At 38.2% G+C, this 27,928-nt stretch overlaps 1 protein-coding gene across 2 annotated transcripts; it reads left to right on the top strand.

Moving 5' to 3' along the window:
• Window positions 1-11: 11 nt before the first annotated feature.
• On the top strand, window positions 12-27,928 carry NMT1 (N-myristoyltransferase 1). 2 transcript variants are annotated; one of them, XM_034416015.2, is made up of 12 exons: window positions 12-187; window positions 12,539-12,647; window positions 13,098-13,242; window positions 14,092-14,210; window positions 15,011-15,102; window positions 20,611-20,727; window positions 21,525-21,695; window positions 22,158-22,266; window positions 23,777-23,947; window positions 24,888-25,055; window positions 25,300-25,437; window positions 27,082-27,928. In XM_034416015.2, the coding sequence occupies exons 1-12, from the start codon at window positions 81-83 to the stop codon at window positions 27,100-27,102; spliced, it is 1,467 nt and encodes a 488-aa protein (XP_034271906.1). In that variant the 5' UTR covers window positions 12-80; the 3' UTR covers window positions 27,103-27,928. The 2 variants fall into 2 exon arrangements, with proteins under 2 accessions (XP_034271906.1, XP_087748342.1); XM_087892216.1 differs by lacking the exon at window positions 21,525-21,695 and having other exon boundaries at window positions 22-187.

Raw genomic sequence — 27,928 nt, 5'->3', positions numbered from 1 at the left:
ACTGCAGTTGAGCGTCCAATCGCGATTTGGCTTTGGGCACTGCGCAACCGCGTCAGTCGACGAGGCTTCCCTTTACCAAGATGGCGGACGACAGTGAGACAGCGGTGAAAGGGACAGCAGGCGAGGAGAATAATCATCAACATTGCAGCGATTGTGAGAACGATGACGAGCACAATTACAACCAAAGGCAAGCGGGTGCTGAGTCTGATGGGCCAAAATTCCTCGGAGCGGAGCCGCCGTAGTATTATAGTAGAAGTGGGGGAGGAAAGGAGGAACGTGAGCGAGGCCTAGCCCACTTTCCTTTGCGTAGCACTTGATTGGGTGGGTGGGCTAGCTATTGTATGCTGAATGGTTGGTTGCTTTGCCTGTTCCCTAAGAAGCACCAATGATCACCGACCACAGTTGCCGACAGCAGCATGACTGGAAAAACTCAGCAATTGTCGGGCCCGACGCGTGTCCCAAGACCGTAATGGGACCATAGTTTAGCTGAGATATTTGGTGATTTGGGCTAAATTAGGGTGCTGATTATGGCCAGGGATGGCTCGGGGTGCTTGCATTCTTTATAGAGGGGGAAAAAATTCCATCATCTCAGCTCAGTTTTATATGCTTTGACAATGGCTCCTCGGAGTCTTACACAGACATGTTTCCCTGCATCTCTTACTGTATGCTTTTAGCTAGTCACACTAAGAGCTACCGAGGGGTTTGCGTCCAGAGCTGCTTAGATCACGATTTTCCTCCCTTTGGCTCAGCTTCAAGGCAATCCAGTGTGAAAACAAAAGAACATCAAATCATCAGATCAAATAAGATTCTGTTTTAGTAAGGACAGAAACATGCAGTTTCTGATACCAAGTGATTGTGTTGATGTAATGACACAAAATGGGCATAGCATGGCTATGGGATTGTTTATGAAAGAAGAGGAAGTTGTTCATTTCCTTACAATGTAAATCTCAAACAGATCCTAGAAAAAAAATATTTTCAAAGGATTGAATGTTAAGAAAAAAGAAAATTCAACAAGTTGAGGCAAAGAACATAATATATAAAGAATGAAGTTAGGGGGGGGGGGGAAATAGTTCAGAGTAAATTATGGATTGGCTGAAGTATACAAAATATCAAGCTAAAATGTATTTGGATAAATATATTTTTTTGAATCCAGCAGGAATTACTAATTTATGTCAGTGTGGGTTATATGACCTACTCCATAAATTTTGAATTGTACAGAATGTGGAAGCCTCTGATAATTGGCAACCCAGTATAGGACTGCTTATTTTGCAGTGTAATATTCTTCTAAACTAGGTCAAACTGCCACACAAGTAGCAAGTTTTCATGACATTGATAATGTCCACATTCCTTTTACTATATGTAACATACTCCCTGCAACTAAAGGAAGGCTTCAAATGTATGTCAATGTCCTCCAGTTTTTGGTTCATTGAAGGAAAAGATAATAAATGTATTCAGGCATGAAAAGATAATAAATTTATTCAGGCTTTCCTGTGGTTAGCAAATAAGAGTCATACTTTTACACAATAATAAGAGGGGTAATGTGCAGGCTTTCTTTGATAAGCCAACATCTGAATGTTTGTGATCTCTTTCTCAGACAAGTAACAACCCCCACTACCAAAGATGACGCCATCTACCTGTGTTTCTCACAAAACAGGCTTTTTATTGTGTAGTGCTATTACTACTGTATAATGTGTGAAAATAGATTTCCCATTATGTTCTACTGTATTATATCATAATTTATTTGAAAGGTGCTCCTACATCTTTAACAATTTCATGACTATTCAGAAATTAGTTAAGGCATTTCCTATCCCTATTGACTCTTGTACAGAAATGCAATTATGATAGGAACTGTATTGTTGAATATTTGCCTATCATATTGGAGGGAGGAAGAGGCAAAAAATATTAACTGCAGGCCCATTTTCAAAAGAAACCCATGAATATGTGGTCTATTAAAATTAATTTAGAAAATGATATTGATTCATCACAACGAGAATTGTAGCAATATATCCTCTGTGGTGGTATGCTTGACACCTTTGATTTGGTTGAGATTACAGAATTCTTTTCAGATGGCAAGTCAGCTATCAGAATCTGAACTAATAATTCAGTTTTGGTGATTTGTGTAATAAAAACTTTCCCTTGTAGAATGTGACCTGGATTTTTGTTTAAAAAATCTGGAATATGTAGAAGCAATATACCTACACTTTGTTTATGGCATGTTAAAGACTAAACTGAAGAGAATGGAGTTTATAGGTGACTTATTTTATCATATGGAATGGCAAAGATTGATTTTAAAAGTCTGATTCCATTATGGAATTCAAAGCAGTATTTAACATTGCACTGATCCAGAAGTGCTTAGCTTCAATACAGCTAGTGTGTAATGTGATTTTGGGGCATTCAAAAGAGCCAAATTAGCACAAGTACTATGACTCTACTCTTCCTGTCTGACTGTGTAACCTTGTATTACATATATTCATTTGTTTAAAAGCTTATTATTCCAGTTGTACCTGAAAAGTTACATAAAGCCACTCAGAAATCAGTAAAATGTGGACAATAATAAAACAGTGGTTTTTTTTTAAACAAAACACAGATTTAAGACAAAAATTTATAGGCTACTTTGCTTTGTTCCCCAATTTATCTACTTTGTTTTCCCATGCAGCTGGAGTATGTTCAGATGATGATTTGAGGATACAAGCAGATTCATATACCAATATTTTTTTAATCAGATGTTCTGTTCCCAGATTATGCACGAAACCTAATATCTTAATTGGGAATACTGCAAATGTTTCTATGCTATTGATATATGTAAGGGTTCCACTGAGCATATTTACAACTGTAGCCAGATTCTTATTTTCCAGGAGTGATTATAATTTAAATAGACATACCATATCTAATCAAAACTGCTGGTCATAACATCTTTTTAAAAAACACATCCACAATTTGGGGAAGTGCTTTTGAATCTAGCTTGGCTTTCTAGTTGGAGTACAATTTTACCTCAAATAGAGTAATCCCATATTCCAAGGATTGTTATTTTTTTTACTCTGGGTTCAATCTGAAATTTATCTAGTCCATCTCTATTCCCAGAATACCTCAGAACAGAAAATATTTATGTGGTTTATTTTCCATGTGGAAATGGAAGAGGAAAACAGGATGTGATATTAATAATGTTTTATCTTAAATTTCTTGACAAATCTTGTAGAACTCTATAGTTAATTACTATTTGAACAAGATGAAACTTTGTGATATTTAATATTTTCTGGAATTTACTTACTAGATTCGGGCAGTTATCTCTTATATTAGACTTCAGAATAATATTGTACTTTTGGGTATTAAATGTTGAGATTTGAAGACAAATCAGCAATAAATGTCTCTGCCCAGTAATCATAATGCATCTGCTAGTTGGCCTTGAAAAGATATGTATAAAGACTGAGCAAAAGCTTTGATTTTTTAGTTTATTGCCTTGAAGTAAGGGAAGCGATAGTGAAACAAACTAGCAATCTCTTTAATAGGGGAAAGTGAATAGTTCCTTGTGTTTGCCTATGTGTTTACCAGTATATTCTTAGACTTGACCACTGAAGTCAATTGCAGTCAAAAGTATAAATAAAAAAAGTATAAATAAATTTTGTGGCATTAGTACATATTTAGAAAATATATGATTTACTATTTGGAAAACTAATGAACTGTTATTTAAATGAAAATTTTAAATGCACACTGTATGTAATGAAACTCACTTTGGTTACTTTGATATAAATAAATAAGTTCACCCTGCTAGAAGCTGATTAAATGGCTTCTCAGTCAGACCAGCTATATAGGATTTGGTTATACATTGCAGTTTTTATGCAATTTGAGGTTGGGGAATTTCCAATCAGACTTTGCTTTTTGCATTTAAGATTTCTCAGGAGCATCCCAAAATAAGTGTATTATATTCACAGCTTTTATGCATGGCTCTAATATAGGGACAGATACAAATCAGCATTTCTTGAAATATTGTATTCTTCAGACAATTTGTCTCATTTGGCTGGCTTTTGTAATTTAGTTTTATACCAAAGACTATGTAAAAGGCTACTTTCAGACTGAGAATTTCTGTACAGAGCGATATTAAGATTAATCCAGGGCACAGTGCAGTCTATACAAAGAATAGAACTAATTAAAGTACTGTTAGGGGAAACATCAAATAGATGTGACTGTTTTTTCTAAAATAAAACAGTTGCTCCAAAAGGAAAATATTTACTTTTCTCCCCATCCATTGTCACAATGTTTAGATTATGAGAATGGGGTCATCTTAAATAAAGTTACATTAAACTTTATTAGATGCGCTTGGAATCTTTTCTAGAAGATAATTCTATTAAGAATTTACTTCAAATGAATGATTATGTTGAACCTTAGAGAAGGCTCATTCTCTTTGTACAAGTATCCAAGTGCAATAAGTGATGTAATCAAGATACTGGCCTGGAATAGTCAGCTCTCAACACAAAAGCTCATCAGATTACTTTAGAATAGTTATTTCTCTTAATGCAGTGTGGTTGTTGTGGGGAAAAATTGGAGCACAGGTGCATGTAAAGAAAAATTTTGTTTAAAAATCATTAATATAAACTTCCACTGATGCTGGGACAAAAAATTACATGTATGTTTTAATGAGATAACAATCCAGACTGGAAACCTTTTCTGTATTCATAATTTTAATATCATTTATTGAAATTGTTAACTAGACAGGTAATTATGTATAAACATTAAAATTATATTATATTAAAATATTGTTTCTTCAGTTACATTTGATTTAGTATTATTCATTCAAGATTAAACTTGAACATATTGATTTACTGAGTCAGAATATTGATTAATTAATCCATGTGTCCTTAAATAAATGGATTATAGTATTTTTTCAACCCAGAGTCTAATAATTTGTCAGGTTTTCTAATCTCTTCCAACTCTGTTAATTTATATGATTCAATTAATATGCTTCTCAGTATGTCAAGGAAATTAAGTTTTGAAATATTTTAATATTTCTTCGCCCCCCCGAAATTTCATTTAACTTCCATAAAGCATAAGAAAAAAATATGACTGCATGCATATTCTTTAATGTATCCCAAACAACCAATACATTTATAAAATGACCATAAAAAAGAAAACTCTTCTTGTATCTGTTTTATAAAAATCGATCCTTTAATAAAATTATATATTTGTCCTTTTATTATATTACAAATCATGATATTGTTATTGCATTCATATGTGTGCAGTATTATAATTATTAATATTCTATTGTTTATATGTCTTGGAGTATTGGAAATAAAGGAAGACACTATTCTATCAATATTAATTATAATTTTGAATTATTACAAGCATGATTATTACAAGTATTACAAGCAAGAACTTATTTGAATTTTTCATACAAAATGTAGTGTAAATTAGAAAAAAATGCTGCAGATATCATCAATAAAGTTATATTTAAATATCCTCTGGAAAACATGGAGCAACTCTTTCTTCTACTATGTTATCAAAATACCAGACAGTAATGTCATTAAGAAAAGTTTGATAGAAAGCTGGGGAGAGGAGTGTTTCCTCTTAAAAATGACTTAAAAGTCACCTCTTATCTCAGGATTGAACATATAAACATGCAATAATTTCCATGAGTAAAAATTAGATTTAGATGGTCCTGTAATTTAATGAGCAATCTAAAACTTGATTAAAATCTCCCAAATTATCTTTTATCCATTTTAGCAGCAGCTGGATTGAAAAACTTCTCACACCTGTATCAGGTGAGATAATTGAAACATTTTGGGGGAAAAACAACCCTTTTGGTTTAAGTTGTAAACAAGATTTACTGAATAGCTTTTCCTTCAGAATTATCTGTAAAGAGAGATCTGACCTCCCAAAAAACACCATCTTTGTTTCCCACTTAAGAGCTCCTGTTTGCTGTGACAATATTCAATACAATGTAGTCATACACCCAGAGTAATCTCAGAGCAATGGATTAGGTTTTTGAGCTGAATAAAAATGAAAAGATATAAGTGACTTGAATTTCAATTCTATATTCTGGCTAGAATGATAAAATCATAGAAATAAATAGATCTTACTCAGTGTTTTGGGAATATTTAGAAAATGTTAGTGATTTCTGCAATGAAGGCCTTATAAGGAGATTACTACCTTTGTTTTCTTTCAAAACTTACTGCATCTGTTACAAGTTGTTTTTGAGAGTTTTGTTGCTAAGTCATTCTTACCATGTGATCACAGGAAGCAGCTTTTCATTTTTTTATGACATCTTGGATCATGAATATTTTCATTCAAATGATCCAGAATGGTTTTTATGAGCATAAATCCAGTAATTCTGAACATTTAAATGCACTAGAGAGGGAGAGCATTCAAGATGGTTAAAAGCTCAGTTTAGTTATTTTTTCTTGTCTTTAGGGTTCAGATTAATTTGGTTGAAGCTCCTCTGACTATTGTCAGCATAACAAGCTATTCTTCTCTGCCATGTGACTTAACTTTGAACTGATGTACCTTAAACGAGGCTGTGCTTCCTGAAAATTTTCTGTGTTAATATGGCTGAGTCAACTTCCAAATGACTCCTGCATTCTTTTAGTGCAACCTAGCTTGTATAATTCAATGGCTTCTTTTGAAGAAAGAAAAGTGTAGAAGTATGGGAATCCAAATGGACACTGAACAACTTTAATATTCCTGGAAGGGAACCATTTCTAGAATATGAGTTAAAGATTAATCCATCTTAATGGAAACAGCATTATAAGTAGTGCTCACTTAACAACCATATTTGGGACTGGAAACTCCATCACTAAACATGGTCATTAAACAAGATATCACATGATTGCAACAAGCTTACAATTTCACTTATGCTGCGATCATTAAGTGAATCACCCATGATCATTAAGCACAATATCACATGACTGCAGCTTGTGATTTTGTTGCTGATTTCTCCATTGACTACTTGTTGGAAACAAGCTGTGAAGTGTACAAATGGCACTCACATGGCTGCGGAACATTGCAACAGTTCCAACACCTGCTGGTTGCAAAGTGCTCAAAACTTGTCCATGGGGCCATGTAATAGTTGTAAATACAAAGACCAGGCATAAAGTTACTTTTAACTGAATGGTCCCTAAACAAGCCAACAATTAAGGGAGGAATAATAAAATATTAATAATAATTACTGAACATAATTAAGATACACACATTTTTACTAATTAATAATGTACACAAAACAATTCTTATTGAAATGTTTACAATTTGTCAAATTTATAAAGGTAAAGGTTGTATGCCCAGTTGTATCCAACTTTAGGGGGCGATGCTCATCTCTGTTGCTTAGCTGAGGAACCAGCATTGTCTGAAGACATTTCCATGGTCATGTGACCAGCATGATTATACAGCAAGATGCATGGAATGCTGTTATCTTCCCACTAAAGTGGTACTTATTTATCTACTCGCATTTGCATGCTTTCTAACTGCTAGGTGGCCTGGCCTGAGGCAAATAACAGAAGCTCATCCCTTCACATGGCACTTGGGTCACAAATCTTGGCTGTCAACTTTCTAGCTGACAAGCTCAGCATCTTTAACCGCTGAGCCACTGCAACCCCCATATCACATTTATATAGCTGCCTGTTTCAAAAGTGACTGAGCAGCTTATAATAGTTCCTATGTTTTAAATTGTAGTTTAAAGAAAACTTGTTTGCTTTAGTCCGTTGAGAGATGATTAACAGCTCAGTTTCTGGGCCTTAAATTATTTTCTGTGTGCTAGACATAAGATTAAAAAATGCCTTATATGTCTCTAGGTTTATAGGTTTTTTTCATTCGTCGTAATGTTCAGAGACCCTGGGTTGTACTATGTTATGTTTGTTTCCTCCATTGTGTGTGGTTTCAGTCATTTGGAGCCATTTGTACACCCAGCGGGATATCTTGCTTACTTTTGTTCTCAGCATGTGACACATGGCATGGTTCTCATTTTAAGATTAAGTAGGTTTAAAAAGTGTACTATTTTTTCTGTTTAGGGCTATTTTTCTTCATCTTTTTCATCTAGAACAGGAGTCCCCAACCTCTAGTCCGCTGACCAATACTGGTCTGTGGCCCATTGGCAGACGAGCACACAAAGCTCGGTTTGTGCATGTACAGGATTAGGTTGCATGTGCGAAACCCTCCCCCTCCCACCACCATTGCTTGTCCATGGAGCCCAAGAGATTGGGGACCACTGATCTAGAATGTAAGACTGACACTATACTGCAAATTGTATTTCTCTTTTTTCTTTAGTTGTATTCAGCTTAACCATGTTTTTTTTAATTCTCTATTTAAACACAACCTATGTGTTCAGTGATTGAGTTTATGCATTAGTAAGCCGTAACTGGATGTATTTTACCATTTTATGTATATTGATTGCCATATTTGCAGGTGATGTTGCATAAAAAAGAAGAAAAACCACAACAACTACACATTTTTGACAATAGGACATTATGTGAGTTATATGGAAAGTGTTTTATTCTTTTCTATAGAATTGTGGTTAAACTGTGCTGCAGAGCTTTATATCTTTATATCATAGCTTAGTTTTCTTTGTTCATTTGATTTCTCCACTATATACAACCAAAAGCTTGTAGATTCCGTCTCACCGTAATATTTTGCCCAGACTTATATCTGCTATCCTGCTATCCCTTGGGGTTTAGGAAAGTTTATTTGCTCACAGTATTGTAGCTGATTAAATGTGTATTTGTCAAGTAGAATTTATGCTAGCTTCTACATTTGAGAGGGCATGATTCAACAGACAATATATTAGAGAGAGATTTGGTGCAATGGTTTTAAATTTCAAGAAGTTCAATTTATGTTTCTGTTGGAAGGAACATTTTAATCACCAGTGAAGAAAGCTATTTTGAGTAGTTCTGGATAGTCTACCATAATGTTTTTATAGTGGAAGCTAACAGTGATAATAATGTACAGTTACCTGAAGAATGAGCAACAGTACAGACTTCTAAAATAACAGTATCCAGTCTCAATTTACAATACAGGTAATCCTCGTGATAACGACAGTAATGGAGCCAGAAGTGAACTGCTTTATTAATGATACCCCTTCTCTGCCCTCCCTAGTGCATTTGCTAAACGAATGCATGGATCATTAAGTGGCGCATGAGGTGCCTCAGGGTTGGGGGAGACCCTGAGAAGTCTAGTGCAAGCACAAAACCACTTACATTGGACCTCCAAGACTTCCTAAGGCCCAGACCCAGAGAAACCCATGCTCTCCTTCCAGCCCCTTGGGTCCCCACAGCCCTATAGACATCATCACTGTCCACTCTGTCACAATCTCACACTTGTATTTCAAAGATCCTCAGAACTCAGGGTAATGAGGGAAGCTGCTTTGTTGCTGGGCCAGGTGGCACAATTAAGGAGAAGAAATCATGCAGTTTCCTTTTCATTGCTAGCATTAGCTCCCCCAGTCTTAGCTATGCTGACTTTATACTAACACAGTCAATGCTGAGAGAGCTAAAGTTATTGCTAGTGAAAAGAAGAAACCCTGCTGATTTGCTTTCCACTGGTAACCTTAACCGACCCAGCATTAGCTGTTTTAGCATAAAGCTAGCATGGCCCAACAATGGATTGGCCTTTTCTAGATGATTTCCTGAGCTTTGGATACCTTCGAAAGCTAAGTGAACAGTGACTGGGGGTGGGCAGGAATGTGTGAAATCCAAAACGGGCCCAGTGCCTGTGGGGACGCGATAAGGAAGGATGGGGAGAAATAGGTGGATGGGCATGCTGCAGCATCCCTCCAGTTGATTGTAAGGACAAATGTATGTGGGGGGCTGCAGGCATTATAACTGTGAAATGGGATCATATGTAGTTTTGGGAGGGTAGGTTGTAACTTAGAACAGTTATTAAATGACTTGTACCTCGAAAGCTGCTATGCTACCATAAGCAATGTTAACGGATTAGAGAATTATAGGCCAAAACAACTGGAAGGCACCAGATTGGCAACTCCTGTTATCTGTGGCTACAAACAAGTTTTTCACAGTAGTCATGAAGCCTTGTCAGTGCCTTATGCCAATTCTGAATTCCAGAATGATAAGGATTGGATAGAGTACGATTGGTTGATACCAAGTGATTTCCAATAAAGATTTTCAACTCTTAATTATTTCAAAATAACAACAAAAACAATCACTTATTCTACCTGAATAAAGCTATTAAAATTGGAATCAAATTGAAAAAAATTTGTGGACCAGTTTGAATTCTGGTTCAGAAAAATAATTTCTGAACTGACTGTTCATGATATTGCACTTGACTCCAATTTTGAGGATTTAATTTAAAAAAAAAAAGATCTTTGCAAAATGCCCAGGCAGTCCCATTTGTATGATTTTTTAAAAATGTTTCTTTTGAAATATTCAAAAGAATTGACATAAATGTTTCATCAAAGATGGTTGGAACAATTTTAAAGTGGAATCTGTTGGAGACAGATCAACTGAAGTAGAAGATCAATGGTAATATTTGTCTACAGTGATTGCTATTCTGCAGTGTTGCAGAAGAAATATATTTGGAAAACAATTCATAATAATAATTTAAAGTTGTAGGTCAGGATAAACAAAAGCTTTTATTAGATATGTCTTCAAACTTTTTTCGTAATCTCCCTCTCCCCTCATTATGCCAACTAAATACATGTCGCATCACCAAAACATCCCGTGTTGCCTTGACAACCAAATTTATTTAAAGTGAAATCTCCAGCACAGAAGGATTGCCCACTCTGTGCAAGATTATTATTTTATTGTATTGATCAATTATTATATGCTATATTGTTATTAATGTAATAATTATTAAGTTTATTACTATCCAAATAGTTGAGTCTTTTATCTTAATGCTAAGCAAAATAATAGTTCAATAATTATAATAGTGTGTGTTGTGTTGATTGTATAAAATTGTATTATAAGTTGCTATATTTTGAAGTTTTTTACAGTATTGCCATGGCCTCTGACTCAAAAAATTAATATAGTATCATTAAGAAAGGAAAATGTGCTGCATCAGAGTAACAGCCAAGCAAGTTACATTACTCATGCAAACAAATCATATAATATGCTGTGATCAACCTTTTATATTTCCTCCAAAACTAGAATACAGATTACAGTCTTTTTGCACATCAAAGGAAAATTTATTAATTGTATAAAACATGTAGCTTAATTCCATTCATTCCACTCATGGGACAAGAAGACAGTCCAACATTTTCCTTTGGTTACCCCTAGTCTTTTCTCATGAGACATTGATTATATTTGCCCATAAACACAATATCTATGTTATGTATTACACAGAGATGGAAATGATAGAATTGTGAGTGGTAGTATCATATACATACATGGGTAATTTCACAATAAATGTGAAGCATTTTGTGGTTGTTTGTGCAATCTTTCAGAGCAATAGAAACTGACTCTGATTTGAAGGCCAATGAAAGGCAGTTGATAATTTGCATTACAATGTTAGTAAGCCTGCTAAGGATATTATGGATAGTATGACAATTGCAAGGATGTATAGATAGCTTAATAACTTTAGGAGAATATTTGCCTAAGGTTATCTTCCAATTTAAATAGCAAATCATGGGATTCACTCTTGAGGATTGTATCAGGAGCTGGAGGGAATATTGCTCAGATTTGCAAATGGCCTAAATTTGGTTGGGATAGCTATATTTAAAAAAATCTTAATAAATTAGAAAAAAGGGCTGAAAATAGTAGAGAAATACTTACTTAGGAAACAGAAATAAAATGCACAGGCATGGTAGGAATGAGGGAGTTGGCTTGGCAAGAGAATTAATGAAGATATTCTTAGAATAGTAATTTATTGCAAACTGATTATGAGTCAGCAGTATAAAATGGCTGCAAAAATGCAAATGCAATTTTAGGCTTATTAAGTATAGTTAATATACTTAATTTAAAAGTCTAGAATCCAAATCACAGAATTAATATTTCCACATTATTCCACATTGACTGAACTTCCTTTTGAGTATTTTATTTTTATTTATTTATTTATCAGATATATGAACCACCCATCTCCCTCACAGAGATACTTTTTGTTCAGTCCTAGCAAATCACAGAATTCAGTCAAACCGAAACAGGCTCAGGAAAGGGCAGGAAGAATGGTCAGCGAATTAGAAAGAATGAAAATTCCAGTTAAGTATTAGGAAAGTGTCCCTATCAATAGGAACAGCTTTACAGTGAAAGCAGTTGGCTGGAAAGAGTTGTGCTGTCATTCACAGAGGCTAAACAGCCGTGTGTTTTGAATGCTTTAATTTGGATTCATGCAAGGAATTAATTTAGGACTTGGTGACTAAATGGTTCTCTTTCATTCTGATCCTGTATTTGAAAAGATGGTAGGATAATATCTGGAAAAAAAATATGAAAACCATCATGGTTTAATTCCTAGCAATGGTTTCTCTGAGCAGCTTGAGACTACCCAAAGTTGTATAGTTAACAATCTAAAGGAAAGAACTCTTGAATCTTCTCCTTTCCTCCTCCATTCTCAAAATCCTGTTGTTAGCAGTGTATATCTTAGGTTTGTTTCTTATGTTCCATTTGTTTTTCAGTGGCTTAAGCTCAACAGATGAAAGTGTCTGTAAAAAGAAGAAGAAGAAACAGAAACGGAAGAAAGAAAAGGGGGAGCAATTTGATCTAGTCCAAGATCAATCTGCAAAGGTAAAAACACATTTTCAATAGATTACTTGTTTAATTCCAAACCTTCATACCGGCATATGCATATACTGGAACATAATGCTTATCATATTTACCTTGGGGTATATGTGCAACTAGAAATGCTAAGAATCCAAATTGAAGCTGCTTGTTTCTTTCAGTTGGAATAATCCTAATCTGTCTGGTCATGGTCTATCTACCAACAGTGATATAAATTAGCAGCTCTTTCTTGGGGGAGGTGGTTCCTTGGGAGAGTGTGTGATTGACTGTGCAATATTTCTTGCTCTTGTTCAGGATAGGTAGTGGTGTAAGGGAGAACATATGCATTTATGTAGTCTTTAGAGAAGAAAAGCAGGATATCTCCCCCCAAAAAAGAGAACTATTTAACTTTTCTCAAAGGACAAGTAATGAAGGCTGGTCAGTCTATTATTTTTTCTACATTTGGTTCATATAAAGGTGAATTCATTGCCAGCAGAAAGGATGCAGGAGATTCAAAAAGCCATTGAGCTCTTCTCTGTAGGACAAGGGCCTGCTAAGACCATGGAAGAAGCCACTAAACGCAGCTATCAGTTCTGGGATACACAGCCTGTGCCCAAGTTAGGTAGGTATGAAAAGAGGGTCTTTATCTTTTCCCCTTCTTTCTGTTTTAAGGAAAATAAAGCATGTGCAAACTGTACACATAACTCTTGGCTTATGACTGGTCGTTTAATGACTATTGAAAATTACTATCAGCCCAAAATGGGTGCTTTATGGCCATCAAGCACTTCTGGCTATTGTAAAATGTACCATATACATATATCCCCTTACTGATGTCCCATAACTGCACATCAGATGCTTGGGAGCCGGCTCATCTTTATGACCAGTTGTGCAGTCACATGCCTACCATTTGCAACATTTTTTGCCAGTTTTTTTGGCAAATAATGCCTGTTCAGAAGAATGGGTTCACACTAATGATTGTGGTGTTTGCTTAACAACCACGGTGATTCATTTAATGATCACTTCAAAAATGTTGTAAAACATGGGTATCTTGACTTAACTACCATTAACAACTTAATAACAAGAAATCCGGTCCCAATTGCGGTCATAAATCAAGGACTACCTGTACATTCATGCAACATTGAGAGACAGAAGAAGAATCAAATTAGAAGCAATACTGATCCAAATCCAGGAACTGATTAGAAGTAGACTGAAAACAAGAATAAAATGTGAGCTAGTGGGGACAAGGCTGTTCAACTTTGAGCTGTAAATATTCTCTTCTAAGTCCGCCTTGTAGCAATAGTGCCATAGGAATCAGAAGCATGGATGATTGGAGCTGCCCAAACAAAAGGTAAAAAAGCGGTTTGTGAGTTTAGACATAGAGACTGACTAGGCAAGGCTAGGAATGTTTCTTGGAGAGTGAATTCTCACCTATGGAGACAACTTGCTTTCATTCTTGTTTCCCTTCTCTCAGGTGAGGTAGTAAACACTCATGGACCTGTTGAACCAGACAAGGACAACATCCGTCAGGAGCCCTATACCTTGCCTCAGGGCTTTATGTGGGATGCCTTGGACTTGGGGGATCGAGGTGTGGTGAGTAGGGATGAGGCAGAACTAAACATCCTTTAAGTTTCTTTTTAAAACTATTGCCTCCCCTCACCCCTCACCCCTCTTTCTGATATTATGATGTTTCATCACTTCCTCTAGCATCTTCTAGCTTTAGAGTCCAGTTTTTTTTAATTGAACTCTCAAGCATTTTATTAATGATCCTATATTCCTTTTTCTTCTTGTATGCGTTAGACACAAGTGATTGATATAGTTGCTTTTGCACCTGCCCTCTTCTTTGTTTTGTTCAACTATATTTCCTCTTCTCTTTCCCAGCCACCTTCAGAAGTCTTTCTAAAAACAGTTTCTTTTGTAGACTTTGTGAGAGCATCTTTTGCAGAATTGTTTTGCAATTTCATTTTGTAGTGTTTAGCTTGGCTAACTCGCTTGATTCTGCTGTCTCTGGGTTTCTCTTCATATTCTACTCATTTGTGTCGCAGTTTAACTCAGAATCTCATGCGTTGAGAATATGAAATACCTCCTTACCATAGAGTCAATGTTGATTTATACTTTTATAGTTTAAAAACTAGTCCTTTTAGTTTAAAATTTTATGCACAAGCTGTGCTGTAAATCTGTAGGTTTTATTCCCTAGAATTGGATAAAAATTATTTGCTAAAATCCATTGACAGAAGCAAAATTTTCTTATAGCCATTTCTAACTCTGCCATAGTGTGTTGGTTGTTTTCCCCACAGTGAATCTCTAATAATAATCAGGTGCCCTGTTTTCTCTTAATAGAGAAAGCTTTGCTTCCTTTAGCAGATTATGCTTCTCCTTTTTATTTTCTTTAGCTGAAGGAACTGTATACTCTCCTGAATGAAAACTATGTGGAAGATGATGACAACATGTTTAGGTTTGATTATTCCCCTGAATTTCTCCTATGGTGAGTTATAGTTTTTCCTGAATATCTCAGAGATGTCTGTCTATTTTTCTTTCTTCTTGTACAGAAGACAATAAAGATAAACTACTTCCTTTCAACAAATATAACACAGAGGTTTTCTCCAAGTGCTGGAGAGTAGATTCATTGTGTTCATCTTGACATGTTACATATTCCTTAAAATCTTTTATTGTCAAAAGACTGAAAGCCCCTTTCACAGGAGATAGGATAATGTTTCTTATTTGCATTAGGCAAACCTACTTTTATAGTAAGCATATAGGAGGCAAGTCTGTACTTACATGTTCACAAGCTGAAATGCTGCTTCGAGCAAAGTAATTTAATTCAATGTGCTACACATGCATAACCTGAAAAGAAAACATTAGAAAAATAAGGAACAGACAATTAATTCATAGTATTTCAAATAAAGATCTGAAAACTATGATGGGGTCCTACTTTGGGAGTCCTTGCATACAGTAAATAAGCGTCTGTGTTTCTTTCAGGTAAACATTTGACAACTCAGTCGTTTTTTTCTTCTGTGTGACAAAAGAGCCCACTAAGAAGAACGGCTCATATTAATGTATTAGCTAGTGGATTTCCCTTTTATGTTCATTTAAATTGATCTGGTAGGAAAAAAACATTTTAAAGTTTAAGTGAGATCCTGCCAATAAGGTGATCCTTCTTTAGATAGGAATAGTCTAAGCTTATTATTATTAGTTCACGTAAATTGGAGCTAGTCAGAAGAAAAACAAAAGTAAATGTAAGCTTTCTTTATTGTTCAAAATGGTACCTCTTTCAGACAGGGTAATCCCATATTGGCAAGTGATTTATTATGTTAAGGCCCAGTGATTTATTTTTAATATACCTACTATGGATGTATTAGCTAGAGTTGATGTCAGGTTCCAAGTAATGCACCTATTACAAATCGAACTCCGAGGCATTGCATTTCCTCAAAGAATAAATTTATTTAGATAAATCATCTTGGCACTACTGGTGGAAAGCTAGTACTGAAAGTTCCTGCGCTTTCCACCCCAATATAAGTAATAGTTTCTTAATTTTCCAAAACAAACTGTCACATTGCCCAACCAAGATGAGAGCTGGTTGCTTGGTGACTTCTCTCCTCTTCCTCTGGGCAGCCAGTGTTGGAATGTACTTGATTCATTGGCTAGCTACATTGTTTTGGCTGAAGGCTCTCTCCTCCTCAGCTCTCCCACTGTCAGCTCCAAACTGTGAATTCATGTCAGAATAATCAAGGATACAAACAATCCCATACCCCAATCAAATTCAAGCTTGACAGGCTGTCCTCCCCTCAATTGAAGGGACAAGTCTGCAAGAGACAAAGCACAGTGGGGTTAGTCAATGCCACTAGCCCCCTCTCCCTCCCCTGGGAGGGCCCTTGGATTTTTGGGGGTACTTGTCATGGAACTGCTTTACCAATCTATCTGCACTTACTTTCCAGCTCTTCACCCAGGTGGCCTCAGAAAGTGGGAACACCTTCCAGTACACTAAGTATTCCAATTTGCCTCTTTGCACTCTCAAGTCTAAGATTCTCTTTATCTCATAGTGAGTTTGACCCTTGATTACCATGGGCTTAGGGGGTGTCCGATCCACTGGTTAGACTTGTGAACTCACTGCTGGTTTCAACAGACTACAGTGGAACACCAGATGTACCTTCCCCAGCAACCGGGGAAGTTGAAGTTGTACTGTGACCGGGTTTATCACTTTTCACTATGGGGAACAGTCCTAGGAATTTGGGACCGAGCTTCTTAAAGGCAAGCTATAAAATGGGCCTGTTTGGAGAACAAACTGTTTGTACTTCCTCCACTCTCAGGGAGCTAGACAATGAAATCCATAGCTATCCCTTCCCAGGGTCGGAACGGATCTGCCACTTGCTGGAGTTGCCAAGGGGGATTCCCCGGCCTTGTCTTCATCACCGTGCAAATGGCACAGCTCTTTACAAAGCCCTCAATGTCTCTCTTCATCCTTGGCCACCAGAATTGTCTCCCAGCCATGTGCAGGGTCTTCAAGTAACCAAAATGCCCTGCTTGTTTGGAGTTGTGACTCTGTTGAAGGACCTGGAGCTGCAAGCAGTTGGGCACATATAATTTAGATCCCTTCCAGTCTAGTCCATCCTTGAGGGTTGTATCCCTGGGTTGTCCTTGTGCCATGGGTCAGCTGGCAACTCGTCTTTCAGCTTTTGGGTCATTCTCCCCCCCCCCAATCTATGGCTCTCCTTTGGGTGGCCTGGCCCGGGTCAATGCTTGCGATGGTGGTTGAGGAGGGGGTATCATTGCATGAACCACCTCTTCCCGCTTACTGTGGTATTGTGGCTTAGGTGACAAAGCATCAGCCAAGAGGTTCTTTCCCTCTGGGATGTACTTCAGTTTGAAATTGAATAGTTTGAAGTATTGCACTTAGCGACCTGCTTTGGGGAGAGTTTGCGGGATGTCTTTAGTGCCTCCAGGTTTTTGTGATCAGTCCATAATTTGAAAGGTACAGAACCACCCTTGAGGAACTGACCCTCCAAGTCAGTAGGGCCCATCAGATATAAACTTCCTTCTCCCACACTGCCCACCTCCGTTCAGTCTCCATCAGTTTCTTGCAGGTGTATGCGGAGGGCTCTAAGTTGCCCTCTGCGTTTTTCTGGAGGATGACCATTGCAATGGCCACATCGCTGGCTGGTCTGATCAGGGTGTTTGAGGGTTGGCTCTTTGGCGAACAATCCTTACAGCTGCTCGAAGGCATGTTGGCATTCTAGGGTTCATTTTAGGGGTTGACTTGGCCGTGGCTGTTGCGGGCCCTTCTCCGTTTTCAACAGTTCAGTGATAGGCCGGGTAATTTCGGCGAAGGCAGGGATGAATTGCTGGTAGAAGTTTGCAAACCCCAGGAAACTTTGCAGTTGCTTGTGCATGCATGGGGGTTGCCAATGTAGTACCACTTTTACTTTTCCTGGATCCATCTCTATTCTCTCACTTGACACTCAGTAGCCCAGGTAGTTTAGGCAAGTCTTGTGGAACTTGCATTTCAACAGCTTTGCATATAGTTTGGCCGCCAGAAGCTTCTCTAACCCTTGGCGCACTAGCTTCTCATGTTCTTCTAGGGTTTCGATAAAGATGAGAATGTCATCAAGGTACATGAGGGCCTCTTTGTACAGGTGGTCATGCAACACCTCGCTTAATCAGCTATGAAGATGGGGGTGCTCCATGCAACCCAAATGGCATCACTCTGAACTGAAAGCTACCGAGGGGGCAGTAGGCCAGTGGGGAGAAGCAGTTGGTGAGGGGGGTGAGGCCCCACCCTTGATTGGTGGCTCCGAGGGGTCCATCTTACCCAAGTTTGGCAGATCACAGCTTTGGTGGTCTCTGCCAAAACTTTCCAGGGGCAGGGCGGGAGCTTCTCCCGGCTGCAAAGGAAACCACTGGCCGAGCCAGCGCTTCGGCCACGGGCCAAGAGCAGTCAGGAGGGCGGTCTTCTCGGCTCTCTGGCGGGCTCTGTTGCAGCCTCGGGCAGCCATTGCTCATCCCACTGAAGTCCCTTGGGAGGATCCCCAGGTCCCAATCGTGGGCTGGTGTCGTGGGACCATGTGGTCTCTATTCACCCAGAACTGAAAGGCCTCATCAGTCCCCTTGGCGATGCCTCCGGTAGGTATCCCGCCGATCCCCGGAATGAACTGTGGAGCCAGATGTCTCTCTCCTTTTGGCCTGGGCTTTCCCCAGCTGGGACCCGGATCCTGGTCACTGGTCATGCACGTATCAGCATTGTGTCCTCCACCGCTGCCTCAGTCAGTCACCGGGCATTCGCAGGGGCCTGCCATTTGCTCAGGCAGCCTCCATCGCCACTGTCTGGTTGTCTCCTTTCCTCCATCTTCTCTGAGTCTTCTTGCTCCCTGGGCTGACCAGGGAGCAGCCGGGGCTCAGGACCCTGGAATGTAGCTCCAGTTGAAGTGAAGTATTTTTGGAGTACTGGTTTAATGTCAGGTTCCAAGTAATGCACCCATTACAAATCAAACTTAGATACATTGCATTTCCTCAAAGAACAAATTTGTTTAGATACATCATTTTGGCACTATTGGTGGAAAGTCAATACTGAAAGTTCCCGCACTTTTCACCCCAGTACTCCGTATTTCTCGGAGTATAAGATGCACCTTTTCCCCCCTAAAAGGGAGTGAAAATTTAGGTGCATCTTATACACCGAATGTAGCCCCGCCCAACCACTGGCCTCCACCCTTTGGCCTGTGCCTCACAGCAGTTACTTCCTTGCAAGCAAACAGCAAGAAAAAACAGCTCCTTTCAGCTTCAGCACAGTCTAATTAGCACAAGTTGATTGGATCGGCCTCCCAGCTCTCAGCTGATTAGTTCTCAGCTGTTTTGCGCAGGGCTCTGCTGCTTGCTGTAAAGAGGTAAATTGCTGTAGCAGATTTTTTTTTTCCTTATGCTAATCAAGCTATGCTGAAAACGAAAATGAAAGTAAAGCAGGCTATTTGCTGTTTGCTGAGGCAAAATTGCTCAGAGGCAGAGGGAGATTTCTTTTTCTTCTTTTTCTCACCAAAAAAGGTAGGTGCATCTTATACTCCGAAAAATACGGTAAGTAATAATTTCTCAATTTTCCAAAACAAACTGTCACATTGTCCAACCAAGATGACAGTTGGTTGCTTGGCAACTTCTCTTCTCTTCCTCTGGGCAGCCAGCTGTTCGAATGTACTTGATTCATCAGCTAGCTACATTGTTTTGGCTGAAGGCTCTCTCCTGCTCGGCTCTCCCCCCCACTGTCAGCTCCAACCTGTGTCAAACTGGATTCATGTCAGAGTAATCAAGGATACAAACAATCCCACACCCCAATCAAATTCAGGCTTGACAGTTGAATCAACATGGCTATTGGAATAAGAGCTTATGTTAGTACTGTATTTGTTCTCTTATCTGGCAGCCTTGGCATTCAATAATTTGGTATTTTTTCCAGCCAACTGAATGGATTGGTGAAGGAGTAAACAGCTTGTTCTTCTTGCTCCATTTCACTCAGTTTTATTATTGGCTATGAAGGAAGAAACATTCTTTTCTCTGCTGCAATGGAATAGAAAAGCAAGGATGACTCTTCCATCTTTCTTTTACTAGCCTCTTTAGCTTTCATGTTGGGCCCTTGAACAAGAGGCTGTCCTACCCCTCGTCACTTTGAAAACACAGTTGGTTTCCCGTGAAGAAAAAGTAGTCTTCTATTTGTTTTTTGCAAGTGCCAAGCAATTTTAGTTCATAGTTCCTTTTATAGACTTGCTTTTAATTTATGCAGGGAATCCTTATGAATGAAAAGCAGGCAAGTGAAACAATTTGTTGACAGGGATTTTTGTAATGTGTTATTAAATGCCTAAAGGTTCCTCTTTCCTCATAAAATTTCCTTTGTCTCCCAAATGCTGGCATACATGGCTCCATTCTCTGGCCACTGTAAATGTCTTGTATTAAATGGTGACATACTGCAGGTTCTTCAATCAAAAACATTTTATTTTACAACATTCTGGATTTTCTCCAGGGCTTTGCGTCCTCCGGGCTGGCTTCCCCAATGGCACTGTGGTGTCAGGGTGATCTCAAGCAAGAAGTTGGTTGGCTTCATTAGTGCTATTCCAGCTGCTATCCTCATATATGAAACGTAAGTCAAGTTATGCCCCGAAGAGCTGCCATTCCCCAACTGCCTTCCTCCTTTCCACCCTTCCTTCTTTTCTTCCTTGATGAGAGTTAATTGGAGCTTGGAATTGAACAAAAAAAGTAAACTCACATTGTATTCTTTCAAATTAGGAGCTCTGTGCCAGTGGTGGGTTTCAATTTTTTTTACTACTGGTTCTGTAGGTGTGGCTTGGTGGGCATGGCATGGCTTGGTGGGCATGGCAAGGGAAGGATACTGTAAAATCTCCATTCCCATCCCACTCCAGAGAAAGGATACTGTAAAATCTCCATTCCCTCCCCACTCCAGGGGAAGATTATTGCAAAATCCCCCTTTCCTTCCGATTAGCTGGGACTTGGGAGGCAGGGAATAGATGGAGGTGGAGCCAGTCAGAATTTTTACTACCGGTTCTCCAAACTACTCAAAATACCGGTTCTCCAGAACTGGTCAGAACCAGTTCTGAAACCCACCTCTGCTCTGTGCGTTTATAGAGTGCTTTTCAGCTTCTTGTTGCAGGTATCATTGTGGAATAAATAAGCAAGACTTCATGGAAGGTTTGAATCCCAAGTTCTCCCATTTTAAAAATCATATAAATGTATGGCGATGTAAACATCCTGAAATAGAGAAAATAACTCTATGTTGTAGAGAGAGACAACATATTTTAGGCTCTTTTATGGAGAGAAGAAAAAGATGTGGCCTTGGCAAATACAGAAATACATCTTTTTTTTATTCCTCCAAATTGTGAGAGACAGTGGGGAGTAATGGTTTCCCCTCTTCCATTAAAGGGAAAAGAAGATGGTAGAAATAAATTTCCTTTGTGTGCACAAGAAACTGCGTTCCAAAAGGGTGGCACCTGTTCTGATACGGGAGATCACCCGACGAGTTCACTTGGAAGGGATTTTTCAGGCAGTATACACAGCTGGTGTAGTTCTACCAAAGCCTGTTGGGACATGCAGGTAGGCATCAATTCCTTGGTTTTCTTTCCTTTTCTACTTTACTTCCCTATATATTTTATTTTTGTTCATTTTCTGTTGCTTAAAAACTCATCTCTTAGATGCACCCTTTACTTTAAAAATGAAAAGAAAAGTAGTCCTCAAACCAGAAAAGGGAATTATTGAGCAAGAGAGGACACGTTGGAGCTGAAAAATCCTTACATACCGCAAAAAAACTGGAGGCACACAACATTTTCTTTAGGCATAGGTTACTGAAGTAGAACATGGAGGTTCTTGGCCTGGCTGATTAATTAGTTACCATAGCTTGAAAATAAAGCAGTGTGTATTTGGAAACAGTAGGGCCAGTATTTAAGCCTTGTTGATAGGTTTCAAGATTCTAAGACACACCCACACCCACACATACCCTTTGAAGAACATATGAATGGAATGATTAACCTGGGCTATTGCTTTTTCTTTTTTAAATAGGTATTGGCATCGGTCACTGAATCCACGCAAGCTGATTGAAGTCAAATTTTCCCACCTCAGTAGGAACATGACTATGCAACGTACCATGAAGCTTTATCGGCTTCCTGAGGTGTGTGGTTATTGACAGGGATGCTACCTTAAAAAGTGCTTTTTATAACAGAAGCTCAAGAACTGTTCCATCTTGCCAACCATCTTTTACCTATCCTACAAACTTAGTTTCTTAGAGTGTCACTCAGGATTTAAAAAAATAACAACAATCAAATCTAATGGGAGGGAAAACATTTCATGAGTTATATTTAAGCTACACTTTCAGTGCTGAAAAATATTTTGTCTTCATGTCTTTCATGTTAGGATAGACTTGTGTTTGTGTTTTGCTTTGCTACATTCTGCATTCCACTTCTTCAGGAGTTCCAGAAATTATCTAAAAAGATGTTCCCAAAGTGTAGCAGAGCAAATTATTGCATGTTCAAAATAACCATTTTATCCCACAAGCGATAATTGAAATAATAAATAATTCCTATGGAGCCTGAGTGTCAGTCTATAGCAGGGGTGTCAAACTAGCATCGTCACGGCTACATCATATGATGTATCAGGACTTTTTTCCCCTTCGCTAAACTGGGCGGGGGGCAGGGCCAGCACATGACACATCTGGCCGATGGGCCACGAGTTTGACACTTGGTCTATAGGAAACATTAACGGATGCATTTTTACATACATTGTTCTGGTTTTCCCATTTTATTCATCCTCTTCTATGAGGAGGTAATTTTCCATATCATCATCATCAGATATGTTTAAATAATTTTGGTTACTCCCAGTGCACTGCTGAATCTTCTCAGATACTATTGTTTAGTTCACCTCTGGATAAAATTTTCTGTGCTAGAAAGTCTGATTTTTATAGAAACACAAGCATTAACAGTTCCTGGGAGCTCTTTTCTATTCCAGAAAATTTGTTTCTAATTCATAAAGAAAATGGCTGTCAAGATATTTTGAGAATGCAGATATAGGGAATGATGGGGAAATTATTCCCCTCATACTAAGACTATGGTCATTTTTAGATCCCCCCACCCCCGCACCATATTACATTGGCCAATAGCTTGGAATGGAAAGGAAAATGTGGTGTGTGGTTGTTGGGGTTTTTTTTTTTTTTTTTTTTGGTCCTCTTCTGGATCATTAGCTTTGGAGACAACATTCTCCCTGCTAATGATTGCACAATGGTGTGAATTGTTCAATTTAGTTCCCATCATAATGAGGTATTTATATTTAAATGTTCTTTGACCGGCTCCTTCTTTGCTTCTAAAATCAAGACATTGTAGGAGCAGGCCTATGTTAATTTATAGTTCTAATTTATAGTATAGTAATTTATAGTATGAATTGAGTTCTTCTAATTCAGTGTTGTCACCTTGACAGGTAGCATACTATTTTTATAGAGTTGTCAGGGGCTGACTGAAATATAGGATTGTTTGCATGCAAAGCTGATGTAACATTAAGGAATAGTATTTCATTGAGAGTCTTTCAAATATAGCTTGAAAACTGACAGGAACACTTCCCTTCATCCTCAGCCAAGTAAATTAGTTAATATAGAGAGTGTTTCTAAATGAATGAATTATATCTCTTTCTAGACTACTAAGACACCGGGGCTACGGCAAATGGAGCGCAAAGATATCCCTGCTGTGCACAAACTTCTGGCAGAATATTTGAAACAATTCCATTTGTCCCCTATGATGACTGAAGAAGAAGTGGAGCATTGGTTTTTGCCTCAGCTCAACATCATTGACACATTTGTTGTTGAGGTGAGGGTTTTTGTTTTTTGTTTTTTTGTTAGTCCAATCAGCTCACCATTGTTTTGAAATATACCAGTAGAGTGTTTATGAGAAAGTGTGCATATGTGTGTTAAGGTCAATTTACATTCTGGCTGTATGATTTAATGTATTACCTCAGCACAGAATTTGAACATGCAAAACTGAAACATAGATTTCACAGTATGTTCATGATCTTGTGTAAGCGTGATATTATGCATGGAAAGAGAATTCAATTCTTCTCTTAGTGTCCAAAGAGAGAAACAACCCTGAAAATGCAAAACAGTCTTCCTTAACCTAACACTCTTCATATGTCTTGTTGGACATCAACTTCCATAATGCCCAGCTAGTATGGCCATTATGGGACTGAGCATTATGGGAGTTGAAGACCAGCTGATTTAGATGACAAACATTTGGAGCAGGGAGCTCCAACAATCCAAAAAGTAAATGGCGCTCTTAGGCACTGCTATATCTAAAGACTTTGGATGTAAAGCAACTTGAGCAGAAACCTGCAGATACAAGTGAAAGAAGTGGTGGAATTCTGAGGCCATCAATTATATTTTACCATTTCAGAAACTGAAAGCCATTTTTAAAATTCTCTGATCCTAGAGAAATGTATTCTTATTTATTAAAATCCTGGAACTTGAGACGGAATGGGGGAGAGAAAAGGAACAGAAAATTCATATTGCATTTTCACCACCTGCAGTCTGAAGTGGTACATAGAGCTCTTCTGCCTGATTTCCTATTCATCCTATTTCATATTTAACCCAGAATCACATGTAAAAAGGGCGGAAATGCCATAAAAATTTCCTTACTATGCTAAACTCTGGAGAACAGGCATAATAGCTGATGATAGTGCTAAAGTTACAGTTGGTTTCCTCTGATTGAAGGATGAAAAAAAATTAATTCTAAAGAATCTAATTGTTTTCAACAGAATACTGATGGGAAGGTGACAGATTTCCTGAGTTTCTATACACTGCCTTCCACTATTATGAATCATCCTACACACAAGAGTTTGAAGGCAGCCTATTCTTTCTACAATGTCCACACCAAAACACCTCTTATTGACCTCATGAATGATGCTCTCATCCTGGCCAAATTGGTGAGTTTCTTTCTTGGTTTGCTTCTAAATGCTGTAGCATTGGGGGTGGGGGGGGGGGTGTTAATGCAATCAATCTCTCTTTAAGAGTTTGAGAGATGAAAAAAATGCAGAATGCTCACTACTTGATGGTTTTTTTTAAATGAAATTAATTCTGCTACAATTGAGCAAAATGTGTTTCTTCTTAATACTATGGAGCTACAAAGTATATACCCACCAAGTTTTCTTTAACTGCCTCCTTTTGCAGAAGGGTTTTGATGTTTTCAATGCACTGGATCTTATGGAAAACAAGACCTTCCTGGAAAAGCTGAAATTTGGAATTGGTGATGGAAACTTGCAGTATTACTTCTACAATTGGAAATGCCCCAGCATGGGAGCAGAAAAGGTGGGTAAAATCCTGCCTCTTGCATGTTAGGTTAGACAAATGACATGAAAAAAGTTGTCCATGCACCTTTAAAATTGTTACGCAGATTGAGGCACACAAAAGACAGGTATATCTGCTGCTGGAGAGAACGACAGCTGCAATGTAATCCCACTTAGTGCAATTACCTCAAAGGAACCAAAGAGCTAGGGGGAGTCTTAAATTAGCTGAAAATGGAGTACTAGAGAAAGATGTTGAAAACCAGCAATTTTGTGGGAGATGCAAATAATAAAAGTGAGTGACTAAAGCAAAGGTAAGAGAAGCACTATCCCAGGTGCTCTCTTTTTGCTGAAAATATGGCGGCAGGGGAAGTTTCTTTGAAAGTAGCTGAATGAATGTGGGCAAAAGGTGCAAATGAAAGCAAGGATGGCAAAGAAGTGGTGAGGAAACCTGCTGCATCTCCATTGCAAATTTAGATCAGCATAGTAGCTGTGTGCCCATTTTTATGCGTTATACATATAGAGAGCCACCTCTTACCAGTATACGAACTCTGAGAAAATAGTGGAGTCTCTGCAAATAAGAGGTTCCCCATGCCAAATGTTCATCAAAAGGCAAGAACAGGAGAACAGAGTTAGTGCAGTGAATTAACAGAACTGGAAGTGTTAAGCATGCTTATCCTGCAGTAAGGCTCATGGATCTTGGGACTTGCTACAGAATAAGCATGTAAGGATTTCTTTGTGCTTGTATTCTGAGGCCAAAAGCCTCCCCCCTCCCCCCCAAGGAAGAAAGAGGCAAAAGGAAAAACAGTTCAGTAGTACAGCAGCAGCTTTTATATGTTGTTTGGGAGTAACGCTCATGGAAATTAGTTATTTTACTACAAAGTAAGCTACTTAAATTTATGCTTGCTGAGCCAAATCCCACAAACAATTTATCTTTCTCTGTATGAATATGTATAAGAGAAAATGCTATGTGGGGAAATGATTTGTATGTTTATGCAGACAGATCAGTGGAAAGCCTTAATTTGCAGACATTTAATAATTCAATAGGAATAAGGTTTGTTTTTAATCCTGCTGCATCCTTTCTTGGTATAGTCTTTAGCCAGTTCATATATAATATTCTTGTGTACATTAGGGTTTTGCATTGATCTGGATTGATTTGAAATATGGTTTGATTTAAGGAAATCTCAATCAGTACAATATGCATGCTCCAATCCAATACTTCTTTGGATCCAGATTATTGAATAATGCTGAGATACACACATGCAAATTTTCATATGAACACATTTGCTAGGAGGAAAAATCTTCAGCAATGATTTTAGTGAGGCTTGGGGATGCCTTAATTGGCAGAATCAGCAGGATATCTGCCTGTTTTGTTTGTTTGTTTTTACCTGATCTTTGGGAAAGGGGTCTCAAATTCAGACTTCCTTTAGAATAAATCTGGAAAAAAAATAACCTTCCCTCCTTAGTTTCTAGCTATTATGCCTAGGTAAAAACTGAAAAAATATAAAGGCCAGCACTGATTATCGAACCCCTTTTCAGTGTTCAAGAGACAACTTGCTGTGAGTATAAAGCAGGGCTCACCTGTCAGGTGAGTTGTGCATAGACCTGCTGAGTCAAAAGCATGAAAACACTTGTTAACCCTTCCTTTCATCTTGAACGTTTTCCATAGGTTGGCTTGGTGCTGCAATAACCAATTTTCTCCGAAGAAGGGCAGGCGGAAGCTGAAGGCTGGGGCCAATTGCCAGCATGGAACTGCCGTCCTCATGGTTCAGAGTTCCATGGAAGTGACAGAGTCCTGGGGAGGAGCTGGTGCCCACTGCATTAGCTATGTGACCTGACATTTCTGATGATTGTATCACGTGCCACTGAGCACACCAGTGTATTTCTACCAGCTCTTGGCCTTTCCCCTCCCCCTTCCCCTCATACAACATGATCAAGGGAATGTAACTGCTGAGAACTAGCTCACAATTTTACAATTGGCATATATTGGAGTTAACGGGTGAATAATAATAAAAATTATATTATATATTCTATATTTTAACAATGATTGCTGTTCATCTGAAGTGGAAAATGGGGTGGTACTATCAGGCAGCATAGCTTTTTAATCTTAGAATTATTGTTCAAAGAAATATTAATTGCCTGGTGGTTTATTATGATGCTTTTTTCAAAAAAAAAAGACCAAAAATTTGGCTCTTTGGATTTCTGTCAGAAGACTACAGTGCATTCCCTCTTCCCAAAAGAGGTGTATTCCCTCTTTTTGTGAGGCAAAAATGATTCTGAGCTGCAGTACATAATTGGCCTAGTTAATGGAAGTTTTAAAGCCAGCTTTCAGTTTTTACATAGCACTATGGCCTTTTTAATTCCAATCCCTTGTTAAGACAACTTTCTTTTAAAAACCAAAGGGCTATTTTAATGATGGATGATCTTTACTTCATGGTGGAATGGGGTATGAATTCCAGCTATTGTTCCCTGGATGTGCACTAATAAAACTATAGTATAATGTTTGAATAACCAAA

This window comes from Pantherophis guttatus, chromosome 4 (genome assembly GCF_059756535.1).
Source record: "Pantherophis guttatus breed Tessera chromosome 4, ASM5975653v1, whole genome shotgun sequence".
In the NCBI taxonomy this organism is placed as follows: Eukaryota; Metazoa; Chordata; class Lepidosauria; order Squamata; family Colubridae; genus Pantherophis; species Pantherophis guttatus.
This window is presented reverse-complemented; position numbering and strand designations above follow the sequence as displayed.